Source organism: Bactrocera latifrons, unplaced genomic scaffold (assembly GCF_001853355.1).
Source record: "Bactrocera latifrons isolate USDA-ARS-PBARC rearing strain unplaced genomic scaffold, ASM185335v1 scaffold_152, whole genome shotgun sequence".
Classification (NCBI taxonomy): Eukaryota; Metazoa; Arthropoda; class Insecta; order Diptera; family Tephritidae; genus Bactrocera; species Bactrocera latifrons.
This window is the reverse complement of record NW_017534986.1, coordinates 719,569-737,154: the sequence shown is the minus strand read 5'-3', so window position 1 is coordinate 737,154 and position 17,586 is coordinate 719,569. Positions and strand designations below refer to the sequence as shown.

At 34.8% G+C, this 17,586-nt stretch overlaps 4 protein-coding genes across 12 annotated transcripts in view; all 4 read left to right on the top strand.

The window, feature by feature from the left end:
- Positions 1–1,245: 1,245 nt before the first annotated feature.
- On the top strand, positions 1,246–4,543 carry LOC108965972. 6 transcript variants are annotated; one of them, XM_018928657.1, is made up of 6 exons: positions 1,246–1,537; positions 3,090–3,181; positions 3,250–3,461; positions 3,522–3,620; positions 3,685–3,810; positions 3,884–4,543. In XM_018928657.1, the coding sequence occupies exons 2-6, from the start codon at positions 3,176–3,178 to the stop codon at positions 4,305–4,307; spliced, it is 867 nt and encodes a 288-aa protein (XP_018784202.1). In that variant the 5' UTR covers positions 1,246–1,537; positions 3,090–3,175; the 3' UTR covers positions 4,308–4,543. The 6 variants fall into 6 exon arrangements, with proteins under 6 accessions (XP_018784202.1, XP_018784204.1, XP_018784206.1 ...); XM_018928659.1 differs by lacking the exon at positions 1,246–1,537 and adding an exon at positions 1,565–1,700; XM_018928661.1 differs by lacking the exon at positions 1,246–1,537 and adding an exon at positions 2,051–2,247.
- Positions 4,544–5,379: 836 nt separating this feature from the next.
- On the top strand, positions 5,380–6,469 carry LOC108965981 (Golgi SNAP receptor complex member 1). The gene is made up of 5 exons (XM_018928672.1): positions 5,380–5,482; positions 5,542–5,723; positions 5,780–6,027; positions 6,090–6,224; positions 6,289–6,469. Exons 1-5 carry the CDS (start codon positions 5,461–5,463, stop codon positions 6,389–6,391), a joined length of 690 nt encoding a protein of 229 aa, XP_018784217.1. The 5' UTR covers positions 5,380–5,460; the 3' UTR covers positions 6,392–6,469.
- A 317-nt stretch (positions 6,470–6,786) lies between these two features.
- Positions 6,787–8,214, top strand: LOC108965979 (mitochondrial import inner membrane translocase subunit Tim22). Its single transcript, XM_018928670.1, has 4 exons — positions 6,787–6,985; positions 7,048–7,172; positions 7,240–7,433; positions 7,494–8,214. Exons 1-4 carry the CDS (start codon positions 6,885–6,887, stop codon positions 7,650–7,652), a joined length of 579 nt encoding a protein of 192 aa, XP_018784215.1. The 5' UTR covers positions 6,787–6,884; the 3' UTR covers positions 7,653–8,214.
- A 3,498-nt stretch (positions 8,215–11,712) lies between these two features.
- The window catches only part of LOC108965985 (leucine-rich repeat and immunoglobulin-like domain-containing nogo receptor-interacting protein 3), a 13,672-nt gene continuing 7,798 nt past the window's right edge, over positions 11,713–17,586 (top strand). The window contains exons 1-2 of one of the 4 annotated variants that reach the window (XM_018928679.1): positions 11,713–11,945; positions 16,229–16,832. In XM_018928679.1, coding sequence (XP_018784224.1) covers positions 16,809–16,832 — 24 coding nt within the window. In that variant the 5' untranslated portion in view covers positions 11,713–11,945; positions 16,229–16,808. Of the gene's footprint in view, positions 11,997–14,854; positions 15,181–16,228; positions 16,833–17,586 lie in introns of those variants that run through there. The other 3 variants (XM_018928680.1, XM_018928677.1, XM_018928678.1) reach the window with 3 other exon arrangements.

The following is a 17,586-nucleotide window of genomic DNA, read 5'->3' as shown; positions in this document are numbered from 1 at the left end:
TACRCTTTCACTGCTATTAAGCAGGCTGAAGAAGGATTCCCCTGCCGGTCTTGAAACTGTCAGTTAATCGCCGCATCTTTTCGTAAACTTTTCGAGCATTACCCCTGTCAGCCAGCTTGTCCAGTTCGTCGTACTTACGCATTTCGGCCTCTTGCTTTTTTTTGTCTGTAAAAGTGCCTATATTATGATTGATTATTACCGACTTATGTAAACACAGCCTCAACAGTTTATTCGACTTTTATTTTAAACATGCTTAAGGACGAAGCCTAACCCAAATGCCATTTTTCACTTGTGTCGACTAATTCTGTCTATTAAATCCTATACAATATTATGAAATTGTTTTATATAGAAGTTGAGTCTGATTATCATTCGATTTCGCTCATTTGTACAAACAAGAAAAATAATGACTTATATATCTATACACATGTGTACAAGTACGCGTGTTTTATGTTTAGATTCAATCTTTGATTTCCAACCCAGCAATTCCTCCAATGAAATTGAGTGTAATTTCCTTTTATTCTAATCTTGAAAAATACAATCAACATTAATGATGATGAGCCTCTGCTGGCGGAGCAGTCGACAGTTGAATTCGGTCATTGCTTTATTCTACAGTGGCGTAGCGTCATAAGATTTCATTTACGAGGACTTTATCAATATAAAACGGGGCAATTTATTAGACTTTGCCTCTAGTATTCAGTTCGAACAATAAAGTAAAAAATATGATATTCAAATAAAACCGTTTCTCGGAGTCCATATATGAATTCAAAACAATATAATAAAACAAGGTTTGGATAATTCTTTCTTAAGTTAACATAWTTTAAAAGGTCCATTATAAATATTATATTCCTATCAATTTACATAATATTTGTTTATAATGAAAAAAAGTATATATAGTTACTGTTAACTAATAATAATTATATAATAATAGTCAGTAGTTTCAATCAAATCATAAATCATCAGTCAACTCTTGTTTGAACATCAACTTTCTGAGAGAGAGTTAGATTTCTCATCATCGCAGCCAGGAGATACCATACATCATTGTATGAGAGTTGATTTCAATGATGGAATTGTTGCTTTAACGCACAAATGATGGCCCCACATAAACTTAATAATGATGTCATTTGATGTAAGTGAAAGAAGAGAGGTTAAACGTTGGCGTCGCCGTAACAGAGAAAAGCACTGCCGCAACGTATGCAGTGGCGACGACGACGACAGGGCCGATGTTTAGTTCCGATTGAACGTCTCTATGCTTCGGTTGTGCTATGTTTGTGTGCACGGAGAGTCAAAAGTTGAAAGGCAGCGAATGGGAATTGTCATTAGATTAATTACATCATTTGCTTTCCGCCATAAACGCCAAAGAACGATAACATATTGATTAAGTTTTTTCACCAACTAATAACCAATAAGAAGTATAAGCGTTTATGATAAAAACAAATAAAACAACAAAGTAAATAGCTGCAACATCATTAGCGGCGTGTGTGCGACCACGCAGCGGCAATTTATATAAAAGCGTAGAGCTCATTTGGATAGAAGAAATGTGAGTGGAGAAAAATGTGTAGTGAAAGACAAGAAATTAAGGATCAAACTTATACTAAATTCCACTAAATATGAAATGACAAAGTCAAACGGACGGTGTACAGAAATGGTCATTAGGTTCGTTGAATTGGCATTTCGTTTGCGTTGATCAACTAAAATTTGTGGTAATACTGAGATTTATGTTACAAATCACAAACATATGTGTACATGTGTAGGTTAAATGTGTGTACGTAAAGGTGGCTGTGCAATTAAGTAAAATTAAGAAAAAATAATRAAAAACATAGAGGGAAGCAGAAGTGGCAAATAGCACCCATCTTGTTTCTGGTTAAACGGCAWCAGCAGCAGCAAAGGCGTACAAGTGCAGTAACAAACGAAAGYGTCGTCGGTGGCATCTCACGTCTAAACTGTGTAACACAGAGAGCGCATCCGCATCTTCTTCACATGTCGTTTTAGTATACTTGAATATCCGCTTTAGTATGAGTTACATGCGGCTCTATGATGTCAGCCAACGACTTTTTGTCTTTCGTTGTTTTCACAATTTTATTTATTCTATAAAAGTGATTGTAACTAAACTTGGTGCCAATTTTCAAACATATTGTTTACCAAATCCAATCAGCGAAGTGTTCTCGCTGTGATGAAGGTGTTGAAAGAGTATAATACATTGTAGGTGCAAGTGCTGCCAGCTAAGAAGCCAACTGTGCACAGTATTTGGTGAGAGACCCATCGAGGACTTATTTTGGTTTATTTTTAATGATCATTCCATAWCTATAATTATCACTAAAGAAATTCCAATTGTGTATTTCGTTATTTGATGCGTATTGCAACGAAAAATGCTAATGATGGTCTTGTTGTTCCGCTTTTTCCTTAAGTTTCTTAGTTTGCGCTAACGCAGAGAGTGAGAAAACGATAATTACATTGCAAAGCAGCGAGCGCGAGAGAAATTGAAGATTATATTTGTATTTTTCGTCCATTATAACGYCAGTGTATTTATCAGCGACTTAGTTTAGCGATTAGAAAAATGTGATGTGTATGAAACCGGTAGGAAAATAGTAAAAATCTAAAGTTAAGTTAACAAAATGTTGTGAAATTTTGATTCAAATTCACACATCTCAGGTTTGTTGTTTTTTGTTTCTTTTTTGTTAATGTGTATGTGTACCTATTATTAAGTTTTAATACTTCATTAGTTGTTGGTGAACAAATTGACATGTGAAATGTCGTCATTATCGACTTTTTTGAAATTCATAATTAAGCAATTTTCTGTTTTGTTTTGCTCAGTGACATCTTGTTGCATGGCTACACGCTCTAAAGTTGACTTGTGCGGCAATTAGAATGCAATTTTGTTATCAAAACAAGTGTTGACAACTAAATAATATATGTATCTGCTATACAAACTGACCATTCAAAATCAGGTTCTTTTAAGAAATRTTTTGCATTTGTGAAGGGTATTATAGTTTCGTTGCAACCAAAGTTAACATTTTGTTGTTTTTATTTTATTTTTSAAATGATATATACTAATTTAAATGAAATGATTCATTATTATGTTTATTTTTCAGTTATTTCCGATATTAATTTAAATAAATAAGCCGCTGAGCGGAGGTTCTTCAAGAATACCATTTGCTCTTTCTGAGACCCATGTGAAATGCCTGTAAGTATAAACTGGTACCTTAAAATTGCTCCAAAAATCTATTCAAACGTCATTCATTCACTTTCTAGTATGAAAAATTCAACAAAAAGCGCCGACAATGGGAGGATAATGGAGTTTTAGAATTAATTAAATTGTGGAAAGTTTGTGCCTATGAGTTGCGCACGATAAAACGCAATGGCCATTTGTATGTGGCTATGGCAAAACAGTTGACCGCTTTGGGTGTACCTGTATCAGCACTAGAAGTACATTTTAAAGTAAACAATTTGACACAACGTTACCGGTAAGTGAAAAATAAAGCAAATACTTTGTGCTTTCATCATCTTTTATTTTTTATTCGCAGACAAGAACAGAAAACATTTGAAACCACTGGCATTATAAGCACGTGGAAATTCTATTCGCAAGTGGATGATGTTTTCAAAAGTCTGGCCGGACAAGCAGGGTATAAGTTTATGATTTTAAGAAACGAAAATAACTTAATTAAAAAAATATTTCTAAATTTACAGTGACAAACGCATTATGACACCGGCATCTAATCCGAGCACTTTACCTTCGGCTTCAGAGTCTCCCGTTTGGAAGAATCAAATGTCTCAACAAGAGTTCAATAGTAATAATTCCGAAGGATTTTATAAGTATGTTTGAATATACATATATTTGCTTCCAATGCTCATTTGCATCTAACTTAATAAATTTGTGTACTTCAAGATCTGAATATGGAATGCACAGACATTTTATGGATCATACTCAACCTCCACCCAATCAAAACAACGATGTTAACTTTATGGCTAGCACAGCAGCAGCTGCAGCTGTTGCCGCCGCTTCAGCGCAACTTAACACAGCACCTAATAACAACCCAAACACCAACGGAGTTGTGCCAAATTACAACAACAAAATGAAAAAACCTTCCGAGGATTATGATAAATTCGTAGATATTGTCAAAAATATCGTCGACAATCACAAGGCTACTCCGGACAAGGTGGATACTTTCGGCGATTTCATAAAGTCGTATATGAGACGCTGGCCCGATCGCCTACAGGATGAAGCCATAAATCACATAACAAACTATGTCATCGTTAAAAATATGGAAAATTCGATGAATAATGGGGATGGTGTGAATAATAGACAATAACAAAAGGGTAGTAGTAATAAGGATGGGTTACATAGTGTGTTGGTACGCAAGAAATTTGCATGTGTGTAGTAGCCTTAAGTACGGGTTTAAGTACAYGAAGAACGTTACTTAATATAAAGTAAATCAAAATTCTCTCGTTTGGATTTTTAAGTATAAGTTATGTGTATTCTTTTAAGGATAGGAAAATATATATGCATAAATAAATGKTTTGCTTTCTAAGAAACATGACGTGAATACATACAAATATGTAYATTTATTTAAAGTCATCTTCAGTTTTACTTATAGTTATACTTACTTAAGTTAAACTAAGTAGTTACTTTGTTTTCATATTTTATATCAATAAAAATCAACCTCATGCAATGAATTTTATACACATTAAGAATTTAATTTCTTGTATACAGAAATACTGTAATTTTTGTTTTTGAAGTTAATTTGTAAAGTTGACATGATTAAAAACTTGTTTGTAATTCTAAAATTTTTGGGGATGCTAAAAACTAAAAAAAATATCTTTTTATATGTTTATAATAAGAACTATGTTTGTGCTATTGTTTGCATTGAAAGCGGTAGTTGTTAATATTGATATCTCTAATATTTAAGCCTTGTATTTTATTGCTTTAAAGAAGATCGAATTTTTATAATAAACTTCTGCAGAGAACAAACAGCAAGAACAGCGATAACAACAAGACAGATGAACAGCATGTAAACAGTCGTTTTTACATATTTCTGCTAAATAGTAGCGAATATGTTAGAAAATAGTGGTGGTGGTCCCTACTCGGTTGTTTTTAGTCCTGTTAGCCGTGTAATCGACAATCACAGAAAATTTTATTTGCACCTCTCATAGGTTGTTTGTGTTTTTATTCTCCCCTATTTCCTGTATCGAACGATGCTTTTCTTGATACAGTAAGTGRAGCACCTTGAGATAGGAGTTACTAATAAAAGCATCGGTGTTTGTTGTTTGGTTGTTTTGGGATAATTTTGGAACCATTCGGCAGCATTCATCTGCCAACTATATTTCATCGTGAACGCTTAAGTTTTAAGAAGAAGAATTAAATAGGAAAGTGTCAATGTTTGTTCTCTTTGTTAGTTAGTTCGTTTAATTTTACGTGTGTGATACTGCGTACAATTGCAGCTATTGAAAAATATTTCTATAAAAATGGGTGTTTCGAATTATGATGGTGATTATGCTTAACCAAGAGCAAAATCTAACTCTATATATACATTACAATTTTTGCAGCGCTGCGCAAGCAAGCAAGGCATCTGGAGAACGAAATTGACCTAAAGTTAGTTGCATTTAGCAAAATTGGAGCAGGCACTGGCACATCCCTTCATAGCAGTTCATCAACCGACACATCACCACTATTAGGCGAACATGTCTTCGATTCCCTSTCGGAAGAAATTTCACAAATGTTAGACAAGGTAAAATGTAATATTGAAGTATTGTGTATAACGTCTTATGGCTATCCATATTACAGCTTTCGTCGTTGAACGAAAATATGTCAGAGCTTCCTGCAACAGGTGCTGCTGCTATTCATACACTCCAACGTCATCGTGAAATCTTGCATGGATATAAGCAAGAGTTCAATAAAATTTGCGCAAATCACACAACTCGCATAGAGCGCGAAGAATTATTACGTGGTTCCGGGTTGGCCACAAACAGTCCAACTATTTCTGGATTAAGTAGACGCGATCTGTATTTGAAAGAAAGTACTCATTTGAACAGGTTAGTGGTTACTTTATAAAAATAAATTAAGATAAGAAATAACCATTTTATTTTCATTATAGTTCAAGTAATATGGTCAATGACCAAATAAACATCGCTATYGAAACTCGGGAACACTTACTTTCGCAGAGACAGGCATTCAAACGATTGCAGACTCGATTTAATGACATATCCAATAGATTTCCTCTGATTTCCAGGTAAGTTTTCACAAATATTTAAAATATTAAAAATTAGAGTATAACAAATAATCTCTCATTTCAGTCTCATACAAAGGATCAATATAAAGAAGAAGAGAGACTCACTTATTTTAGGTGCAGTTATTGCTGTGTGTGTAATACTTCTATTGCTCTATGCGTTTAATTAACAWTTTTTGTTTATATTTGGAAATTTGAAACCAATCCAACCATTCTAATTTTTAAATCACCCAATTTATAATATTGTAAGCGTTATTCAGATATACATATGTATGAAAAAAAGTTGATCTATATTTTTATAATTTTTTTTTGACTTCAGTGTAATTATTTTAAATTTGTAGGGCAATAAATAATAATTAATTGTATTGTAATTTGTGATAAAACAAGGTATAAATAAAATTAAWAAAATTATATATTCAAATAGATCATCTGCTCATTAATTTCTCTGGGAGTTCAGAACAATTTTAACTCGTATTTATACATWWCTAACACTAAAATGATTACTGATTCAAGTGTAGGGTATTTGTCATTTAAACAGCTGCGATGAAACAGCTGACAGCGCCTTTTGACAGCCGCGCATGGCTAGAAAAACAAAAAAAGCATAAAGTTAATTTATATTTCTCTTACAAATAGTTGGTTTTAATTAAAAGTTTAAATACGAAAATGGTTAACTTACCCGCGACACAAAAAGAAGATAAGCGTGTATTTTTTGAGAACGCGCAAATGGATGAAATGGCACAGCATTTTGTTGGGAACCTGTATAGGTATAATTGAACCATGTTTATTTCACTGATGCTGTTATCACTTACTTAACTTCCAACCGCAGATACCGCGAAAATATAGTGGTCCCCTCTAGTAATGGTCCAATACAAATAAAAACGAATGAAGAGAAAATGATTGAAAAGACAGTGGAAAGCTGCGCCTTCAAGTCTATCACTGCCTGCGTAATGGGTATAAATAGCATAATTTACATTACAAATACAATTGGCTAATAGCTGGTTTTTATTTTGGTTTACAGGTTATGGTTTGGGTGCCGCTATTGGTTTGTTTAGCGCCTCGGTAAACCCAAGTCTCACAGATCCATTGTTGCATGAAAAGAAACAGACAGCACGTGAGATTTTAAGAGATATGCGCAAAACAACACATGGTTACGCCAAGAATTTTGCCATGATTGGCATGGTTTTCTCAGGCGTAGAGTGCACAATCGAAAGTGTGAGTTGAAATCRTTATTCATATTTAAAGAATTCTATAAATTAATATTTTTCTAAATAGTATCGAGGTGTTACTGATTGGCGGAACGGTACCTATGCGGGCGCTGTTACGGGGGGTCTGATTGGTCTGCGTGCTGGCGTTAAGGCAGGWATTGTGGGTGCTGCCGGTTTCGCTGCCTTTTCAACGGTCATTGACTATTATATGCGCCATCGCTTGTAGAGAAATAATGAAAAATCGTCGAACGATTTTTCTATTGATTAATAAGTGTGTTATTCTGTTAGCTGTGGTTACAAAGTGTATAATAATAAAGAGTCGATTATTATACAGTAAATAAGATGAATTTGTAAACATCAAAAAGCTGTTATAAATAATTTCGAATTATTTATAATCTCAAATAACTCAACAAACTAACTGCACTCTTCATATATACAAATATTTTCATATATGGCAAGATAATGTGTGTACATTGGTTAACTTACCTTTATGCATTATGTTTAGCCTGGACTGCAAGAAAATTTTCAAAAAACAATGATTRTTTAGCTATCTGTGACATGGTTATCAAAGATATAATCGATTTTTTGTTTATTTATTGTTTAAAGAAAAGTTTTTAAAAGCATTATTTAAATTCTGCGATGTTATAACGCCTGCTTTTAAAGCGAATGATTTTTAAAGCAGTGTGAATTGTATTCTTTACATAAAATTATTGGTCAAAACATAGAAATTAAAAATAAAATTATAGGGTCCCATTGTATATACAATTGAAAAAAAAGTTAGAGAAAAAATTTGACGTCCTTATTGAAACAATAAATCAGTATAAATAAATAAAATGTCATACATTTTACTTTGAACTATCAAATACATACATATATTATTGATTCACCAATAAAGGCAAGTTTGGGAAGCGCTGCATAATTGATCAACAAAAATTTTCCCAGGTACTTAAAACATTAATTTGATTGCAAACAAACTTTGACATTTTTCTGCAGCAACGTCCAACACGAAACCCAGTTACCTTGCTCGCAAAAATATACACAAACATACAAACAAACAAGCATGCGAATGTGCATTCATAAATAAAAACTGGTCGTAAAGCAATTGTACAAAAGAAAAGGTTGATAAAATGCAGTTTAACCGCAACGTGTAGGAATTTAATAGCCGCTGGTGTAGGAAATAAACTCATCTACGACTACAGTAACACCAAAGTACAAGCACAGCACATTTCAGCGCTGCAAATACGAGCAAAAACCGAAGAAAAGCAAACAAATTTAAAGACAAACGTGCATTGYGTCCAGACTACATTGAATCTTGGTTAAAGAGTGCAGCATATGTAACATACATTCACATATACATTTACACMCATGCATAAGCAACGTTTGGCGCGCATGCGCTAAGCTTCAAATACCAAATCGAATGTGGAGAGATGAGTAGGTGTTGCTTGGCTTGCAGCCGTCCCCTTTGATGCGGCTGACCGGTTTCGAGTTGTTTTCTATATAATTTTGGGGACCAAAACGCCAACAAATAAACCAAAACAAAGGAAGCAAGTAGCGGCAAATATAACAGCGAACTGAAGCAGYATCAGCGGCTGCAATGCAAGTAGCAAAACCGAAGACACCAGTTTTGTGGTCTGTCCCACGCTGGCTGGAACCATCAGTTTCGATCGAACGTGACGTGCGCGCCTTATTGCTGCTTTCTTTATTGTTTTTCGTATTTTTCGTCTTTTTATTATACCCAAACGATATGTGGATTACATATAAGTTTATAAAGGTATTATAACATTGCAAAAAAAAATAATGTAAAATGGACTGAATCTAATGAAATTATTATTCTGGTTGCTCATGATGTGAACATCTTTGAAAGGTTATGCATTCGTAGAAGAATTTTGTGTAATTATTATATGTATATTCTTTAATATTTACAGGCTGCAAAAAAAATTATTAAAGTTCATATAAGACTTATTGTGCTGCCAAATGATACCCAATTAAGCACCATTAGTACTTGGSTGGAATTTATGAAATTTTGTAATAAGTGCTTTTAAAGAAATCCCGTCACTAACGGCTGAATGATGGGTATTCGCAAGGGCAAAGTTGTTGCTGCTAATTTGTTTGCCTGTTGCTAATGTTCGATAGTCTCTTCGCATAATGTTAAATAGATAGAAATTAATTGTGGTTCTGAAGTTTCCAGTTCCATGTCGCAAAACCGACAGTTTTCACAAGAGACTATGCCCGTATTGAACAAGTGTTTCTTGAGCCAGCAGGGCGACAAAAAGACGGTGACGGTCATGTCTCTAAATCTTGCTTGGTTGTACTCTATTTTCCRTGTGGAGCAACTCCTTTATGGTGTGRGACCCCACCTCAATGCAYAGTTATGGCCCCATCATTCTAGAAGCCGCTGCAGAGCGTACTACTTTGTCGGCYAGCTCATTACCGGATACCCTTTTATGCCCCGGTACTCAGATTAGRTGTACACTGTTACAAACTGATAGGCGGTTCAGTATTTCTATACATTCCTCCACTAATAGCGATTTGATTTCATAAGCTGATATCGCTTTTAGTGCCGTTTGACTATCTCTGAGTATAGCGATAGCTGCGTGGGAAATCGATTTCTGCTTATAGCAAAGGCTTCTGCTTGAAAGATGTTCGGAAAACATCACATTGGTATGGATAGATTGGCGGTCCTTCAATACCTGCTACTACAATGTCATCCTGCCGTCAGTAGTAGATCGAGTGTGAAATCACTCCATTCCGARGTTTACCCTCTTTGTAACGCCGTATCTTGGAAGAAGGGGCAATAGTGTGTCCACCSCTAATTGCCTTCCCTTTTCTATAAACTTCTTCTACCATAAGCATATTTATCTCTGATGGTATGCTTCGATGCCTATTTGATCACTAGATGCAGCGGTGTGAGCTCCAACATAACTTCAAGTGTTGCGGTTGGACGAAGACGCATTGCCCCTGAAGTGCAGCGTGCCTTTGATGCCCAAACAACAACCCCACGAGTGACAATAGGCCTTACGTTCATGGCATACGGCCACCTGATCAGCCCCTGGATCTACCGGCGTGGTGGTTGAGTCTAATGTGAGTTCTAGGAATTTGACATTACGCAGGGAGATTTCGTGCTGGTACCGCGATCGGCCTTTAGTGCCACTTGGCTATCAACAATAAAGTTTATAGACTTGCTGCTTGGACCATTAAACTCATTTGATCACTTCTGTAGGGCTCGTTATGAAGGACTGACCTACCTTCTGTGTACGGGTAGTTAAAGAAACATCYTAATCATCAAAAATAATGCCTTGATATTATTAATTACATCATCATTAGTCTCTACAAAGGAAAGAAAATGTTATATCTCCTCAGTCACCTTTCTTCAAAGTACTGAAAAATTGTGAGAATTTTCAATTGCAAGGTCTGGCTGAGATTTTTTGTTACAGTTTGTAATTTTGTGTAATGGTGTCGAGTGTTTCCTCCCTTGATCGGATAAAAATTCGGGTCCGTTCCGGTTATGCAGCTCCGATTAACGTGGGAACTGGCATCTAYAATTCCGTTCCGCCCGAATTCGGACTTTCCTTTTTGTTATTATTATTGCTTGTAAGAGTGCTCGTTACTTGTTCGACTGTGTGTACACCAAAGTTAACTTTCGTATGGTGTACTGCGTTTATACGGTGGGTAAGTACTGTTTTGTTTTACTTGAACTTGTTTCGTTTGGTTTTATATTTCGGACACTGGAGTTTTGTAGCCAACAAGTGAGCGAGGGATTGAGTAAATCAAATCATATACCCCGCTCGTTCGATATTAACGATCGAGTTTAATTTAGTTATTTGTAGCATAAGCAGTTAGAAGGTTATATACTTCAAGGGTAGGAATCGTTAGGGGCAAAACATTATTTTTACCCGGCAATCGTCTTCTTTTCTTTCCGTAATATATTCATATCATCAAAAAGATTGGGCTTTGAAAACTAATCAACACTTTTCATCAATTAATTTAAAAAAATAACTTCCTAACATTAATTGCTTTAATTAAAACATAATTAGATTGAGATTAAATGCGATGAAAAGCAAATATTTTCTAATCTAAAAACCTTTTGTATAACACGTGAGCTTTCATTTTCTAAGCTTACATGTAAGCTTAAGTCTAAATTTCAGACTATAAAATTACTTTTGTATGTATGCTTGAGATGGTATCATAGCTTCTTTGCAGCTCCAYTTAACGCTTTAACTTGTTTTTCTTAATTTCTTAGAGTTTTTTGTGAGCGCTTTGGAGTTTCGCTGCGCCGTTACTGCTGAGAAGTCATCGTTGATCGCCAATCGTTTGTTTGTCCCGTATGATTCCAGTCTGCTGTTTCAGTTTGTTAAGTGACTTTATTGSAAACGGTCGGGATTTGTGGCGGATTTTTAACGGCGCTTGCAGCTGTCGTCGATTTGACAACAARGCAAAAAACATAAATAAAAGATGCGATACAATTAAATGAAAGAAGAAACGCAACTCCGTTGCCACAGTGCGCGTTGGACATTCAAATGTGTGTTGACATGTACTCGTGGTGATCCATCAATTAAATCTGTTACAAAATGTAAATACTTGCACATATGTACATATGTACGTGTATAAATAAAGCTAGTGGGAAAAGTGCCAATTACACAGCCATGGCACTTGTAATTACTCGTTTGACTRACTTGTCTGCTGGACGGAGTTACTGCGCATCTGCAGCCGCCACACAAAATAAATATCCATGAATGTTGTTAAAATTGTGCTGTTATTGTTTTCGAAAAGTAGACTCGCGYCTTTTCGATAACAGTTTTAATTAATTTGCACTTGTAACAGCTCGTGGTGCCTCTGTGGTGCTTCTCTAGTTGAAGTGTACATATTGTATGCATGTGTTGGAGGAGCGCTATCACAGTGACTTCTTTTAAAAAATTTAAAGTGAAATATTAAAATATACATAACAATTAATAAAGTAAAYAATAATTAACAACAATGTATTATGGAGTAAAGTTTACGACTTCATTAAAAGAGCGGCGCCACAGCTGAAAGCATTAAGCCATCGAACTCCAGGTGGCTTTGTTATTATTCTAGTGCCAGGTTTATTTGCAAAAACAATTATCGTTTACTTAGTTTGAATTTCGCACTTTAGCAGATGCCATTGCGCCACATGGATTTACAACTTCCGCTCCCCAATCGCTCATCTTTAAATATATCACACAGCTACAACAAATAAAGGGTGTTTTTTTAGACTAGAGATTTTCAAGAATATATAAAACACATATAAATTAATGTTATAGTTAAGAATTTAGTTTTATTGTATAGATAAAGGTGTGTCATTATGTTTTAAAAATGATTTGTTTATCAGCAATATCCGAATATAGTATTCTCTTACAAACGGTCACATAACCCTACAAAAAAGAGTGAGCTGAAGGACCATGACACCAAATAATACGCTCACGAAAAGTTTTCTTCAATAAATTGATTATTTCGTTGGCTGTACGGCTCCAAAGGTCGTCTTTCATCATGGCTCTATATCGTCCCCCATTATCTGYAACACTATGACCAGCTTCATGTTCAAAGAAATATGAACCAATGACTCCCTCTGACCGTARTTCAGATCAAACATTGATTTTTTAAGGATATATTGTGAATTGTCATCACTGCAAATGCGACAATTGTGTTTACTACTGATTCTTTGTGGAAATCGGAATCGGTGGACTTCTCTTATTGGGCCCATTTACTGAACGTGTGACGCGCTTAATGGTCATTCGGGTTCAATTCTGCACGAGTTGGAATTCCTTTGCAAAATCRTGCTAGGCACAACTCTAATTGTTGCGCGCGRTGGCGTCATCTTCGATACTCTGCTCAACAGCAGCAATAGCATTTTCGGTGTCCACTGTATGCCATCTGTGAGGRTGGTGTAAAACCGATCTATTTGTGCTCGAATTACCGACTGTGCTGGGYGATTATGTCGACCGAATATTGAACACAGCGCGCGATGCGATGCTTCGCACTAATCGCACCATTATTTTGGCGATAAATTAGCACCATKTGCAAAGGTTGTTCCGGAATAAGTCTATTTATTATGAAATRGCAAATCAAACTAGGTATAAATCACGTAATCAACTCTGTCTAAAAAACCAACCACACGTCTAAAAAGCACCCGTTATGATATTTGAATACATACATATATTCAGCATTCATCGTCTGTTGACTTCTATCACTTTTTTATACTTAAGTCTTAAGTGGTTCAATCGCGCAGAAAAGTGCGAATGAATCAATTCATCGGASTGCCGGTTCGCCAAGCGTCCAGTCCAAAAGTTCAATGCAATTAAGGATGGCAGCAGTTGTGTCGGCGCCGTGTCGTAGCTTTGTTAATTGTGATGCTGTGACGAGCTCAGATTTACGTCTGCCTGAATTCTTATGTACGTGCATCCATCAATGARCACTGGTGCATAAATGATCCATTAGTCATATTGTCTGCGCTTTTTCTCACTCTCAGTTTATGGGTTTCTGATTTCTCCGTTTAAATCATTTCTTTTGCTCTCAATTTGCTTGAAAATGTTGTTCTTTTACAACTAAAATGTCAACAATGAACGATTGCTAGTAAGRGTTGTTTACTTTGCAACTACATAGTAAACAATTAAATTAAAGTAAATAACAGTAATGTAGGAATAAGGCATAATAATGTACGTGTTTGTTGAACTATTTACAAAACTTTGAAATGTCTGTCCAAACAAGGTCAGTATTTAGTATGTCTATCTCAGGCTCTAGTTTCTTCAAAGGTCATAGTTATGTTCAGGCTTTTATCTCGCTACCTAAGAATAAAATACCAATTAGTCAAATGTTCATTAAAAAAGTTTTTGTTTGTAGTTATTTTAATTCGCCAGTAGTAACTTCTTAAAGTCGAGTTCAGATGCTGGGAACAAGAATTTTTRTTGGATTTATTTCGAAAACTCACACAAAAAGTTTTACAAGGACTCCTAGTCTATTTCAACCACGAAAAGACTTCTAGTAAATTTGGAGCTTTATACTTGCACCAACCTTTATTGGTTCAGAAATAATTTAGTCGTCTTTTATYCTGCTATTCTTGATCTAGCGTCAATTCGATTCGTTTGAGGAATTTTTAAGCTAAATGCCCTTTTTCTTTGAAGATTACATTGTTGCCTTAAAAAATAATATATACCAAATTTCGTGAATATATCTTGTCAAATGTGAAAGTTCTCCATACARGCATTTGATTTCGATCGTTCAGTTTGTATGGCAGCTATATGTTATAGTGGTCCGATATCGGACGTTCCGACAAATGAGCAGCTTCTTGAAGAGAAAATTACGAACGATATCTTGAAAACTGTGAGACTAGTTCGTATATATACAGACAGACAGATGGACATGGCTAAATCAAATCAGCTCAACATACTGATCATTTATATATACACTTTATAGGATCTCCGACGCTTCTTCCTGGATGTTAMAAACTTCGTGACAAACTTAATATACCCTGTTMAGGGTATAAAAKCACAGTATACTGTGTATGAGGCGGAAGTTCGATCGAGCAAATGCGTTGTTACGGAGGAAGAGCGATTTTGGCTCTAACCGTATTTTTGCAATCTGCTGTTGCATCGACCCAATAATTAAGCATAGTGGAAGTGATTGATCTTGAGGTCGATGTGGAGAATCCCAGAAAACGGTAGCGTAGATCGAAGTACGCTTGGAGATTCTTCTATGACACCTCTCAGCTCAATCGATACGATTTCATGGACGACCACACTGTAAGTCGTTAAACAAATATTTTATGATCACTACCGAAGGATAATATTCTAAATATAGCAACGAAACATTCTTAGATATCATATAAATAAATTTTCTTTTTCAAAAACAAGTCACSGACCAACATTTTTCTCCATTGTCCCAAAATCTGGACAATGCTGCTTCTACTACATCACGAGATTCAAAAAGACAAAAAAAATATTAAGAGTTCAATGTAATCTTTGTCGAACCGCACTCGCATACTAATGTACTCGTATAATATGAATGCATGTACGAGTGCAAGTCTTTCACACGACCACCTTCATCTATTCAAGCTTATTTTTTAACTTCTGTATCCTTTTTGTCTCATAAACTTATTCGACATTCCTCGGTAATGAATCTGAAAAGGGCAATTCGTTTCTAAGAATTTTGGTTGAGCTAAAGTGTACCGTGGATTCATACGTTCACAAACACATATGTTCTCGTTTCACCTATCTTCATAACATTATGAATGTATGTATATGAGGAAGAGCTTCTCAGCTTGCACTTTTTGTTTACCTCCTGCCATTCGACAAGCTAATTTGCTATTCAAGCAAAACGACATGAATCACTCGCGAACTCAAATGTTTTCGCTTTTTTATCAATAAAACAAAAATAAGTCGGCACCGACAGACATATGTTTTGTTACGTATAATGTGTCTATTTTATTGTTTGTTTTTATGCAAAATAACTGCTGTCTGACCATTAGCTGACTGGGAGGCATTGTAAATAATTGATATTAATTTTTAAATAGAATTCCCCACATTTTACACCCTTTTCGCCGGCAAACATTTAACTAAGTATTTATGTTTCCATATAAACCCTTTTTGCTTGGTACTCATTTAATTATTAACATATTAAACTAATTGAGTTTGCTTTCAACTTTAATTTGGTCATTTCTTATTTAACTTTGATTTTTAAATTAAATTAGCTACAAATAATAGGGATAATTTATTTAATTATGTATATATTGGAAGATATGCATTTAAAATAATATATTCAATATTCTTATACCTTCATATGTATGCGTAGAGGCAGCTAATAAACAAAAAAGTCGATGCTCGTTCTTACCTTGCTTATGGCAAAACGTTTACAACAATACAATAAATATGTATATGTATGAAAATGAAAATATGATTTCAAAAGGGAAGTTAAMACGCTGATAACGCGCTTATCAAATGAAAACAAACACGAAATGGCTGCGATAACGCTGTTATCTGTGTTTTCTCTTAAATACTTTTACCTGCTCATATACGAACGTTACAAAATATTGTTACCTCAAAGAGGTAGTTCCTTAAATTGAGAGAAGAGAAAACCTTTTGGTGATTGCTAAACGTTGTRCGGTGAAACAAGCTCGCCAGTGAAGAAGAAATGCGAGGATGAACAGTATAGAAATTTTATTAACGAAGTCGAATTCTTAAAAATACAAAAAATAACAACAAAAACGAATACACACCTAAGAAAATATTTAACAAAGTGATAACATTTGTGAATACAGTGTTCTAAAAGTGGATTTATCAGAAGAATATTGTGTGATGTTATGAATTCTATTAACAACAAAATTATTCAGTTGCATTGAGAATCCACAAACTAAACTCACAAAGTATTCAAAATGGATTATAAATTTGTGTTACTGGTAAGTATGAGTTCATTACTCATCACTATCTAAGTTAAATACCTGCTAAGCCTCACTAAAACCCTTGGTGCCAAAAGTAATTTTATTTACTTCTACTTGCAAGGGAACATCGATAAACCTTCGAAAGAAATTTATAAATTTCAGAACCGTATAATGAAAGAATGTAAAGTGTGTTTTTTCAAAATATTTAAATTTATATTTTTTTAATGATACCTGGCGAACAGCTTTCAATGCAGAAAATGTGTTCGTGATTCATCGCTAGCATGTAAAAATACATTATGACAAAAAACTAAATTATTAAATAAATTGTAAATAAAACGCAAAAAAATKTAATTATTCATCAATAACTATTTTGTCTCATTCAAAGTAATAYCCACCAGATATAATACTTTTATGTCAACGAGTCCTATTCCAGTCYTCAAAACACTTTTCATAAGCACTTTTTGGTGAATTTCACACCCAAAATATCMACCAAAATCATTCGAACGGATTCGYCGGAGATGTTCAGCTCTCTTGCCATCTTTCTGACGATTTTCAAGCATCATATCCTTCATTATACTCTCGCAATAAAGTTATAGTTTTGTTCACATAACGGTTGTTTGTAAGTCCTAAAACTAAAAGAGTCAGATATAGGGTTATATATACCAAAGGATCAGGGTGATCAGGGTGACGAGTAGAGTTGAAATCCGGATGTCTGTCTGTCCGTCCGTCCGTCTGTCCGTCCGTGCAAGCTGTAACTTGAGTAAAAATTGAG

Excerpts from the sequence above, each read along its gene's own strand:
- LOC108965972 (XM_018928657.1), top strand. Across the intron at positions 3,621-3,684 it reads AGTCTGGCCGGACAAGCAGG|TGACAAACGCATTATGACAC; the intron begins GTATAAGTTTAT and ends CTAAATTTACAG. Across the intron at positions 3,811-3,883 it reads AATTCCGAAGGATTTTATAA|ATCTGAATATGGAATGCACA; the intron begins GTATGTTTGAAT and ends GTGTACTTCAAG.